Source organism: Curcuma longa, chromosome 13 (assembly GCF_044706935.1).
Source record: "Curcuma longa cultivar G26 ecotype Majalengka, Jawa Barat chromosome 13, ITB_CL_G26_1.1, whole genome shotgun sequence".
Taxonomy (NCBI): Eukaryota; Viridiplantae; Streptophyta; class Magnoliopsida; order Zingiberales; family Zingiberaceae; genus Curcuma; species Curcuma longa.
Window position 1 is genome coordinate 9,549,208 of NC_133873.1, and position 13,150 is coordinate 9,562,357.

The 13,150-nt window shown below is 33.9% G+C and overlaps 1 protein-coding gene across 1 annotated transcript; it reads left to right on the forward strand.

Annotated features, from left to right (window-relative positions):
- Nucleotides 1–947: 947 nt before the first annotated feature.
- Nucleotides 948–3,191, forward strand: LOC141844010 (embryogenesis-associated protein EMB8-like). Its single transcript, XM_074732002.1, has 4 exons — nt 948–1,253; nt 1,732–1,860; nt 2,660–2,791; nt 2,958–3,191. Exons 1-4 carry the CDS (start codon nt 948–950, stop codon nt 3,189–3,191), a joined length of 801 nt encoding a protein of 266 aa, XP_074588103.1.
- Nucleotides 3,192–13,150: the final 9,959 nt, after the last annotated feature.

The window sequence follows — 13,150 nt, forward strand, 5'->3', positions numbered from 1 at the left end:
TGGGATAGTTGAATGCAAAAATTGAACCTAAGTTTATAGAAGAAGCGCTACCAGATCCTGATTGGATTATTGCAATGCAGGAAGAACTAGCCCAGTTTGAACAAAACTAGGTATGGGACTTAGTTCCCAAACCTGATAACAAATCAATAATAGAAATAAAATGGGTGTTCCACAATAAAACTGATGATAAAGGAGAAGTAGTAAGAAACAAGGCAAGACTGGTAGTCAAAGGGTTCAGCCAAGTAGAAGGGTTAGATTATGATGAAACCTATGCACCCGTAGCTATATTTGAATTCATTCTAATGTTGTTAGCCTACGCGGCACATAAAGGATTCAAGCTCTACTAGATGGACGTTAAGTCCGCATTCTTAAACGGGCACTACAAGAAAATTGATAATTAACAACACTCAAAAGACATCGATTTTATGCCAAAATCGATGTCTTTTACTTTTTTACAACGGTTTTAACAAAAACCGATGTCTTTGAGAGGTTGATTGGAGCCTACGACAACAATTTTTGAAGGCTACAACAACGGTTTTAAAACCGTTGTCTATGTCCGCTATTTTGGGACTACAACAACGATTTTTGAAGACTACGACAACGGTTTGAAAACCGTTGTCTATGTACGCTTTTTTATAATGACAACAACGGTTTTGGAAGCTATAACAACGATTTAAAACCGTTGTATATTTTCGCTTTTTTCTTTCCCTCTCTCCCCCCAAATATTTTTACATCCCGCTGATCTTCCACTGCGCGCTTCTAAAATCCCTAAACCTGACTTCCAATGCGCGCTTTCAAAACCCCTACATCCGACTTCCACTTCCCAAAACCCCTAAACCCGACGTTTGCGCTTCCCACTCCTCCATCGGCAACGAAGCCCGTCTTCTCCCGGCCTTTTTCTTCCGCCCTTGATTGATGAGGCAGTGGTTTCTCTGAGTGATTTTTCCATGGATCCGCTCGCCTTACAAGTCGAAGAATCGCTCGATCCACCCCTTTCGTCCCTCGAGGTCATCGGCCCCCGCCGCACTCTCCTAAACCGCTTCGAGAGCCTTCGGCGCCCCTACAAGCCCTTTGCTGTCGTCGGGTGGAATCGCCACGTGGAGACCATTTTCGCCGCCTTCTTCCGCTCCCTGCCCTCCATTCGCCTCCACCGCGAGTGTCTGCGGACGAGGGATGATGGGGCAATTGCACTCGATTGGGTCGTCGGTGACGAGCAGCAGCTGCTACTTGATGCCCCCGTCCTCATTCTTCTGGTCAGCCTTTATGAATTAGCATTTTTCTATGCAGCCATTCTATGATTTGATTCAATAGATGGTAAGCGTTTCTTATATCATGGATAAGATGTAAAATTTTGAAGGTCAAATTCTTATAGACAAATAGTCTTCTTAGTTGTCTGAATTCTGATTATGAAACTGCAAACCCTTGAAATATTCTTATACGTTTCTTTTAAATTTAGGTCAAATGTTAGTCACAACTAGTTCATTAATATGCATACAACTAAATTTGACCTTTAAAAGTATGATGGAAACATTTGTCCCATCAATTGCTAACATCCCAAATGCAGCATGGAAAATTGCATCATGCCTCACCACTGTTACTGATTATGATTGTGAATGCCCCATAAAATGTATCTTTAGACAAAAGGAATATACAAAAAGAGATGCTTGGAAACTTTTCTCATGCTCTTATGTGAATATATTGTTGATTCGAAGTGTCCTGTGCTTATTGCAGCCTGGTTTAACTAGAGGAAGCGATGATCCATACGTGAGACATATTCTCATCCGAGCTAGAAAGAAAGGATGGCGGGTTGTAGTGTTTAATAGTCGTGGTTGTGCAAACAGTCCTGTTACCACCCCTCAGGTACTGGTAGAGGGAATAAATTGTTTCTCAATATTTAAATATTGTGAAAAGGTGATATATGATAACAAGTGGTACTAATTACATATTCTTGTTTATTTTGGAACTTTTTAATTTTCATCACTCAGTTGTGGTTAATAAAATGTGTCCTTGGTCCGGTGTTTTGGCATCTTGTTGAAATTGTTTGAAAGAAATTTGAAAGAGAGAAAAGTAATCTAAATTATGAACAATGTTAATAGAAGACTTATGTAACTAGATAGCGACAAAATCTTTCATCATGTTGCAGTTTTAGATTGATTTGATAGCTTAACATAGAAGGATCTTGGCTGTAGAGATCTAGGAACTAGTTTGCATATAACATCATGGAATTATACAAATTGAAGTGTTTGGTAATAGGCCATTTCAAAATTGCTAATAATCTATGGCAAGGTTCTCAATTAAATTGTGGCATAGGTCTTCTTTTTGGTGATTTATAAGGTACCAGGGAACTGGGCTTGAAATCAAATTTTAATAGTACTTGTATTGCAAGAAGTAAATCTAAATAGATACTTCCTAATACAAGTACAAATGCTATTGAGGCATATGGTAGGCCCATGGACTTGTGTAGTCATTGACCTTATGGTACCAGTTTAGGTCATTTTTTGCTGCTACCATTTCAATTGATCCTCCATAATCCTTGCTATTGTCATGGCTTTGGTATACTATTGCCTCAACAATGAACTTAGAAGTGCCACTATCTTTCCTACATATCAAATAGTATGTATTGTCATATTGATCACATTGATTCTTGAATACATTGCAGTTTTATTCGGCTTCTTTTACAGAAGATCTTCATCAGGTTGTTACTCATGTTTCAACTTGTTATCCTAAATCAAAGTTGTATTCTATTGGCTGGTCTCTTGGTGCAAATATCCTTGCTCGCTATCTTGGTCAGGTATGAGCTCTTGTTAGTTGTCAATAATCATTGTTCATGAGTTTTTTAAAAATAATTATTAATATTGTATAGTATTGTTGTTATTATTATGATTATTAAAAATAGCCTCTGCAATAAGATCCATGGAAAAATCACTAAAATATGAAGTCACTTTCTCTGATCACAGGAATCTCAAAATTGCCTTCTTTCTGGAGCAGTATCGTTGTGTAATCCTTTTAACTTAGTAATTGCAGATGAAGATTTCCACAAAGGTTTCAATAATGTATATGATAAAGCTCTTGCAAGAGGTTTACGAAAAATATTTGCATATGAGCACAGAAATGCTGATAAATCATATTGTAAATTAAATCAGGATAGACCATATGAACTGTATGTAGCAACTAAACTAGAAATGTTTTAGTACGTAGTTTTACTAATATATTATTTATGTATTTTTACAGTTTACAAATCTCAAGTACTCACCGGTTGAAATTAATGAAGTGCGATCCGAGTGGGCTGAATGCATGCTAGATTACATTTGAGTAGGAAAGGTATTCAAATTTTGAAAGCTTTGTAGTTTCGGTTTAATATGCTAAAGCAGACACGGACAAGAATGAAATGGAAATACAAGTTTAAGAGGATCCTGATTACTACACCGGTAAACAATTTCTCTTATTTTGTGTTTATTTTGTATCATTTTTTATTGAAAAACTTTGTGGGGCTTAGATAAAGCTTAATCTAATACATTGCTTTAGTTTGATTTGATATATTTCACTGTTTTGTTACACTAAAGGCTTCATCCTATGTTCAATCGCATTGTTTCTTTTCAGATGGTGGCTTGAGCAAACCTTCAAGAAAAAACATGAACTAATATGATACACTCCACTATTTTGTGACCCTAAAGGCTTCAGCTTAAGTTGGACTACATTGTCAACACAATGGTCAATTTTATACATTAGAAAATGTGTTGTGTGGAATGAGCCATGGATGACTTTCCTTCCTGGAGGATGCATACATTTTCATGGAATGTAATTTGTAGATATTGACTTGATGTGTATCTCTATTAGCTTTTTTCATGGAATGTGTAATATGTTGCAAGAAGAATATTTGTGTTGGTTACTTTTGGTTATTTGTAAATATTGAGGTGATTAAATACATCGGTGCTTTTCTATTTGTGATTTGTTGAGTGAATTTATAATATTATGATAATTTTGTACTATTGGGAATTAGATTGATGTCACTCTTGCTCGATCATAATTTACAAACAACATAAAAAAAATAAGTGTTATTACAACAGTTTTAGATTCAATGACATCGGTTTGGAAGCGTTGTCGTTAAGTGTTATTACAACAGTTTTAGCATCAATGACATCGGTTTGGAAGCGTTGTCGTTAAGTGATATTACATCGGTCAAAAATCGTTGCTAAAATTGGTGTTAAACAGATATTACATCGGTTTTACACCGTTGCAGAACCGATGTCGTTGAGTGATACTACATCGGTAAATAACCGATTCGAAAACCGATGTTGTTAATTGATACTACACCGGTTACAAATTGATGTCTAAAATGTCAGACCTTTTATAGCGCCTTCATAGACAGCGGTCGATTTTCTCATAGACACTGGTGGAAAACCGATGTCTATGACTGTTTTTCTTGTAGTGTCGGTAGAATCTGAAGTTAGACCCACAAGGTAAGGCTTAGGATTGTTTGTATATTTGCATGTTTGTCTTGCAGGAACCAGGAGATGGAATCAAGATAGAGAAAACATAAGTGAAGCAAACAAAGTAAAGCCAAACCAACTAGTCCACAAGATCCAGTCGACTGGAACTGGAATACAGTCGACCAGTCGTTCTGTTTGGCACGAAACAATACCGAGCAGGTTAACAGAACTCCAAGTTTAAGCTAATTAAACTCTAACCCATTCAAAACATTCATCAAAATCTAAACAATAGCCAAATAAAAGAATTCACAAGGTTGCTAAATTTTGAATTAACAAAACTTAGAAATTGCTGAAACTAAATGCAGAAATCAAAAATGCTGAATGAAATTAGAAATGATAAACTCATCCGTCCTCCCTTGTCCGATTGTTTCTCCTCAAATTGGTGTCAACAACTTGTTGAATCGAACAATGTGGCTTCAATAATCCCCTTGGAGTCTTCACGTCGGTCTCTTCTGTGTTGTATTCGCCGCCCGAGCCATGAATAGCCGAAAAAACTCTCTCCGGAACAGAACAAGCTTGTGCAGACCTCTTTTCAGCTGGCAAAACTGGATTTCTTGCTTCAACCTTGCTCCGATTGACTTGCTGGTAATTCCGAGATGCTTTGCACTCCTAGGAGAACCCCTCAAAGGATTGCGGCGCCGGATTTCGTTGTGGATGGCCGGAACACGCCGAAACAGGGAGTTGGTCGCGCCGGAAAAACCCTCTCCGTCGCGCCCTTCCAGCCGCCGAAATTCGCCCAATCGGCCGGCGTTCGACTCCTCAGAGAACAAGGATTGCAATGGCTTCGGTTTGGGTGGATGGGGCTGGCCTGTGAGTTACGGTGCTGAGCAGGGAAATCACGTCGCGGGTTTGGGAAGACGGTGAATAGTGGCGCAGCCAGTGTTCACTTCTCAAAATTCGGCTTATATACCCGGTTGATTAATTGATCAATCTGAGCCCTTGATTTTGAATCCAACGGTGAAGATTTGATCTAGGCTCTAGGGCAGCTTAGGGTTTGTGAAAAATTCAGGGATTTTGATCAAACTTGATGAGGTCATGTCCTCCATGTTGGCTTGATCAATTTGGGTAAATTGGCTCGATTTGACTACGATTGAGCTCGAGCTTGATCTGATTTGAACCCTAAAATCAATTAAAACCCAATTAATGTAAAAATTACCATTAAATCATGAAAATTATAATCAAGCCTCAGATTATGCAATATAGGACAAATATGATCAAATTGATTCATTTTATAATTTATTTTCATGTAAAAATTCAAAAATAAATCGATTAAAAATGTATAAAATCCTAACTCATCAGTCGTCTATAATTGATCATTAATTATGAAACAATCACGAGTGACACCTAGTAGTACATCATAATCTCCAATTGATCAAAAAATCAATGATTAATTCTAGAATAATTTCTAAACCTTTCAACAGCTTTAATGAATGTGTCACATTCCTTTCACCATCTTATACCCGCTTAGTTTAGGAATGGTCTATGTGTGACAGTCCCCACTAGGTTGGCTACGCCACACCTAGCCCAAGCTGCTTTCTTGTCCTGTGGATTCAAGTTACTTGTATATGTGTCCAAGAGTGTCATACTCTTGACATGTGATGCTTTGGTCAAAGACTTCCAATAACAATCCTAACAAGAAGCCACAGGGTATATGTCTCTTTTACAAAGAACGGTGAATCCTCTGTGGGCTATTTAAATATCTTCGAGCACTTTGACTTATACCCAATCATCCCGGGTTCACACCTCATTAGAGATGTCTGCTTAAAATGTCAAAGTATAAGCCTCCATGACCAAGGTGACTTGAACACCGCAAGTCCAAGGAAACTCGCACTTAAGCTATATTGAGATCTTCATTGACACATGTATAAGAACCATATGAAATCTCATGGCAAGTTTCTCCAATGAACTGATTACCTTTAACTAGTATCCACGTTTACCTCTCAACATCTAATGTCTCCAGCTAGTGAGAATAGTTGTTTGTCAAATCAAGGAGTTTAAACGTGCTAGTCTTAATAGAATCAATGATGTTCACATTCATCAATTCATCGACTAGGCATAAGTCCAATACATTCATAATTACACATATAGAGATACTCATAAGTTGTGATCCAATCACAATTCTCTAATGTTATGAATCGTATTACAGACATTTAGTAAATAAGTTTAAGATCCAATCAAACGTAAGAAAATACATACTTAAATAGTAAATTTTATTTATTATTAAATAAATTAATAATACAACCATAAGACAATTGCTTTAGAACACCTCTCAAGCATAACATAATATAGAGTTAATGTTAAACATGCATAAGATCAAGGTGGCTCAACAAGTTAAACCCCAGAAAAGACACTGAAATTATATTTTTTTTATTTATCTAGTCAACTATAGTTCATGATGTAAATCACAAACTAATACTAGATATCATGTAGGATATGATGAAGAGTAGGGTATTACTATAATGGTGGATTTAGCTCATGTAACCATCAAATAATGAAAATATTGAAATAGTTGATCAACTATTTGAGTTAAATATATTGGTTGTTAGGAGGGAAAAATACATGACCTTGACTATCAACAACAAAATTGGTTGCACTTGAAAGCATTTAGGTTGAGAGTGATAATGCATAAAGGAGAAAGATCAATAACCTAAATTAGCAGTGAACCAAATACCAAATATAAGTCAATTAACCACAAAGTTATTCCTACAAAATCAATTAAACTAAATTAGCATATTGAAAGATCAATAACCTATAAAAACCTACGAAATTATTCCTCTTGACCCGTCGGTCGATCGATCAGGCAAAATGGCATGCCAACCGGCCTCAACGATAATCGGCCGAAAGAGGGGACGGGAAAAGAGAGCTAAAGGGGAGAAGTTTACCAAGTTTTTGTCGCCTAGGGACGTTGCCATTGTCGAATTCGTTGGGATCAAGGAAAAATCACCGGATCAAGAGAAAAATCGCCGGATCGAAGGAAAGATCGTCGGATCAGAGGGAAAGAACGCTGGATCGGGGGAAAAGAATGTTGGATCGGGAAGAAACTTGGGAGGGCAAGAACATCGCAGTCGTCAAGAGGGAAAAAATTCGGATCGCGAAACTAAGTTAGGATTTTTTAACGATGAATTCTAAATTCATCCCCAATTTGGTGATAAATTTGTGATTCGTTGCCAAAATTTACGATGATTTTCTGATTCATCGTCAAATTTGACGATGCATTTATAATTCATCGCCAAATTGGCAACAAATTCAAAATTCGTCATCAAATTGATGACGAATTTCGAATTCATCATCAAATTGGCGACGAGAGTTGTGGAAAAAATATTTCCACAAGTAAATTATTTTTGTCATCAAATTTGTCATAAATTAGCGATGAATCAATATTTAGTCACAAAATTTATCACTAATTTGTGACGAAAAATTTTTGTTTCTAAAATTCATTGCTAATTAACTATATTTTTGTAGTGTGTAAGGGGTTGGGCCTTATAAAAACCTAATAGTATCATATCAATAACTTCTTGCCATGATTTTCATTGATTCCATAGTAGTCTGAACCTAACCATCAATACAATCACACATCAATCAACTAGTTAATCAACTAAGCCCTAGAATAGAAACTCAATGAAAAATTGTATACTCCTTCAAATTAACTTGAGATCGATTGGTTTGCCCTCTCTCCATTTCTTAAATTAATGACTACCATTAATCCTTTAATTAATTAAAACCCTTTGGCTCTCCATCTCCTTCAATGGTTGGGAGGTGAAGAGTCATGGGCATGTTGGGTCATGGTGAGGGTTTGGGCCTTATAACAACCTAATAGTATCAGATCAATTACTTCTTGCCATGATTTCCATTGATTCTATAGTAGTATGAACCTAACCATCAATATAATCACACATCAATCAACTAGTTAGTCAACTAAGCCCTAGAATAGAAAAACAAAAATTCTATACTCTTTCAAATTAACCTAAGTCGACTAGCAAGTCGATTCAAATTCCAGTCGATTGGCTAGTCGATTGAAATTCTAATTGATGAAAACAATTTTATTCTCAAATTGAACCATTTCTAAGATTGAGTCTCTTCATAAGTCGAGTCGTATCCATAACCTAACATACAGGTCAACTTGACTCTCAACTTCAATAGAAGTTACCTACCAAGGGGTTTTGCCTTTGAAACTTCATTTGCCAAGCGATTATGACTATGGGACTTCCTTATATGTCAAGTATCTAGTTTTTCTTAACCTATCCAAACATCAATCCACTAAGCATTTAGTTCTTATCCTCTTGGATTTTCACTTATCAAGTATTCGACCCTTAACCTACTTAAACTTCCACTTGCCATATATTTGCCCATTGATCTACTTAGACTTCCACATGTCAAATATCTAGCCATCAACCTAGTTTGGCTTTCACTTGCTAAGGATTTAGTCCTTGATCTACTTTGGCTTCTCCTAGTGCACTTGTAATATCAATGTCGAGCAACCTGAACATTTGACCGACTATATCAATAGCTACAATATAATCTTAACATAAACCTTTCCTCAAACATCAAAATCACATGCTCAAGGGGCATCATTGTACCAACATAAAGTATGTTAAAAGTAATTATATGACGCTAAATTTATTGCAGGCATTTCCTCAAACCTTTACATCTTTTGATATGTCTATTAAAAATGCAATTAGCTCTACTCCAAATGAATATAAAAATAATAGCATCAAGGCCACATTCTAATCATCTCAATTATTTAAATAGTTTCTTAGAGGTAAGATGTTCATTTGATGGCATATGTGTTATAAGCAAAATTTTATAAATTATCAATTTATTTCACAATATTATTTTCAAATGGGCGTTTTAAAGAAACTAATCCCATTTGTCATTTTCTTAAAGGAACAATAGATTTGAGGGCCCTAATAATGTATTCTAAGTGATCTTATATTTTGGCACTAATTGTTGATATCTATACTCTTGTGTAACTTTGACTCTCTTATTTAATCTGGCACTCTTGTTCAGTACATATACTCTTGTGTAACCTGATACTCTTGTTTAAAATTTGGTAATCTTGATTGATACTTACATCTAATTTGATATCTATTAAGGAGTTTTTTAGTTGCTACTAATTTATTTATTTGTGTAATGGCAGTTGTAAATTGTCATTATATTTTATTCATATAAATTAAAAGTAGTTATGTAAATATACAAATGAAAATAAATGAAAAAAGAGTTTATATTAAATATTCATAAAAATGTCGACATTATATATTGTTAAATGATAAATGCTTAAATAATCAATTTGTCAACGCTATAATGTCAAGATCCATGATGCTAAGTGTTATAAAAGTCTCAAATTTTCCACACTAAAGCGTCTCTAGTTTGATAATGCTGTAGCTCCACCAAGTTAACAATGTTCTATGGTGATGTTTAAAGAGTTACCAAAATTATTAATGGTGGTTACATAACAATGCTTTTACAACACTTAGTAATCATCTCTATTTATTTTCAATGATGCTTTATGCATCATTTGAAATAGAAACAAGCATCGCTAAGTGGCATTATTCATATAGTGTAAGGAATCAATCAAGAGGAGATGAAAGGAAGAAATGAAAATAAAAATAAAATCATTTTGAAGAAAGAATCACAATCTAATATAAAATTAGTAGCATCTAAAGGATGTACAAGAGACATTTATAGACTTACAAACCTAGAGAGTAAGTAAACAAAAAATGATGTTAATAAAAATTATACTCGCTATAAAAGGGATGTGTATTAGTTATAAAAAATTATCACTAAAAATCAATAATTTGTTACTAAAAGTATGTGATAAAAATTTTATTGATAGATATAAGTCTCATGGTTAAAAGTACTCATGATTCTATTAAATTAATTGTAACTAAACATGACATTATTAACAAATATTTATCATCATTTGATACTATATATTTAATATTATCTTCATTAAATAATACAATAATGATAAAATTTTGTATATTTTTCATCACATGTGTAATTATTATTTATAGTTTTTTTAAAAAAATATATATTTTCAATAAAAACTCTTTAACATTAGTTAGGGTAAAAAATTTATCTTTCAATAAAAGCTCATGCAACTCAAAAATGTATATTAATTTAATAAAATTTATTAAGTACTGTAATAATATGCTAAAATTTCTAAGTTTCTAAACAATTGCGTGCTTGCATGTGTATTCGTCACAATAATCCTTTATAATATTTGACTTGTCATGATGTAGATTTGATTTTTCTTTTTTAGTTCCTCTAGTTATTCGGTCAAATTCTATAATTGAAAATTTTAGTGATCAAAAGAGTCTAATGTTGGACGATTGAAAAGTTAAGAAGTCATAATCAGTAGTTCCTACATCAGATATCATTTTTAGTAACTAGATTTTAATCTTATAGAAAAAGATCTCACTTTTAATACAATTGCCATTTACTATTATGCTTATGTCATCTCATATTTTCTCTTTCATCATTGACAATCAAGTTAAGTTAAGAGAGACTTGTTATAGTTTCATTCCAATCGAATTAATAAAAATTGCAAAGCAAGGTTAATTACCTACACTATATGAGTAATCTTTTTTCCCCATAATATATCTATCAAAAAGATTTTAAAATTGAACCAGCATTCCCTTCCGAAGAAGAAAGGCAATGGTAATCTAAATTTACAGTATTTTGGAATATCTTGAACTAGGTATTACTTTTGACTAATTTTTAATATGACTTCAGTTAGTGATTTTAGATAATCGAGTTCCCTCATGCCAACTTTTTGTCTAACTACCATTCTGTCTAGAATTGATTATTCATCAGTTCGTAGTTGGTAGTTCGTTGGCATAATTTTCATGGCATGAACTTATTCATGTTATTCATTAGTTGTCAATTATTTAAGTTTGTTTGAAAAGTTACATAACTTCTGCTGCTTAAGCAAAAAAAAAAAAAAAAGATTCATCCAAGAAAATATGATATGGTTCTAAAGCAATATAATATAGAGAAAGAGATATAATCAATTGGATATATATATAAAGAGATCCTTCTTCTGCAATTTATACTAGAAGCTTTGGATTTGGACCGGCATGCATATTTATTTTTATAATATTATTGTTGGAAAGGCATAGTTATGTGTCTTGATCATGGCATTCAATCAAATATCATAAACTGTTTCTGAATCAAGAAGACAAACTAGGGACAAGCCAATCTTTTCAGATTTCTAGGGCAGAAATTGCAGCTCCTTGATAAATTTATAACTTTGAATGATGACAAGGGCGAGCAATATCTCTTGTCCAGCTTTCCCTTTCAACAAGACATTTCCATATGAAAACCTCTAAATATGACAAACAGACAAAGCACACATGCTTAATGCACGACCTTTGGAAATTAACCTGTCAAAACGGGAGGTGAAGAATGAAGTTAAATCGCTCTAAAATATTTCAAAATATTGTAGATGCGCATTTACTGTCTGGCATTCACAACTGGATGGATTCATAGTATTGATGGCACTTAGGGTTTACAATATGCATTTTCATCAACAATGGCAACAAAGGGTAGGCTTATCTAACTATTAGAAGGATGTGTAATGGAGACAAATACAATTTTTGCGAGAGTTTGATTTCATAGTTGAAGTTATATAACCTAGTTTTCATATGCATGCAAAAATATTAGTGACAAATGACCGAGAATAAACCTTAATAAGTATGTTCAGCATAAAAATTTTAGCTATAAGCTAAATCTAGCTAGATATGGTTATATGACTACTGAGCTTCTTAAAACTGCATGTGCTCTCATATTGTATGCAAATTATATAAGATCTAATAGCTTACAATTGACAGATTATGTGTCATCATTTAGTATCTAGAGAAGAAATGTTTGTTTCATACATCTGTATAATTGATCTCTTTTTTTTAATCTATTTTGAGATTACATTTTTTTCACTTGTGGGTTAAGCATGAACAGCCTTCAGACTTCAGATAGATTTTACATATTTATGCCATTCTAAACATTGGCATGAAAAAGCATGAAAGGTTTACAGTTATCCAAATTGGTGCTCAGTGGATTCTATTTATTTTCACCCTAATTAAGTACTGTGCTAGGTCTGACGTAGTTATCTCAAACAAGCACTATATTAACTAATTAAATCAGAAAAGAATAAATATCACACTAACTGTATCAGTAATGCCAAGCAAGTGAGACGACCAAGGCTGGAAAATTACGTTATTTCCTTATCCCCGCAATATCTTTTAAACATAACAATTGCCTAAACAAATATTATACAAGTTGTATCTTTTGTTAGATCCAATATTTTAGGATGATACAATTGAGTTATTCTTAATTATGTGTTTCTGATTTGATTTGATCAACGTCCTAAGACAAGAAAAAAAGAAAAATTAAACCATGACAGTTTTTTTCTTTTTTGGATCAAAGGTCTACATTTTTTTTCTTCATTAAACCAAGGAAGTTAATATGGACTATATTAGAGGCAAATTTCACTTTCTATACATTTGCAGAAAATTTCGATATTAAAGTCAATCACCGTGATCTTTCACAATGCAGATGGAAATAGAAAACGAACTCAGCTTCCTGGTACAATGCATAAATTTAAATTACTACCAAACCTACACCACCACCAACAACAACAATAACGAAACTTCAATTAATTA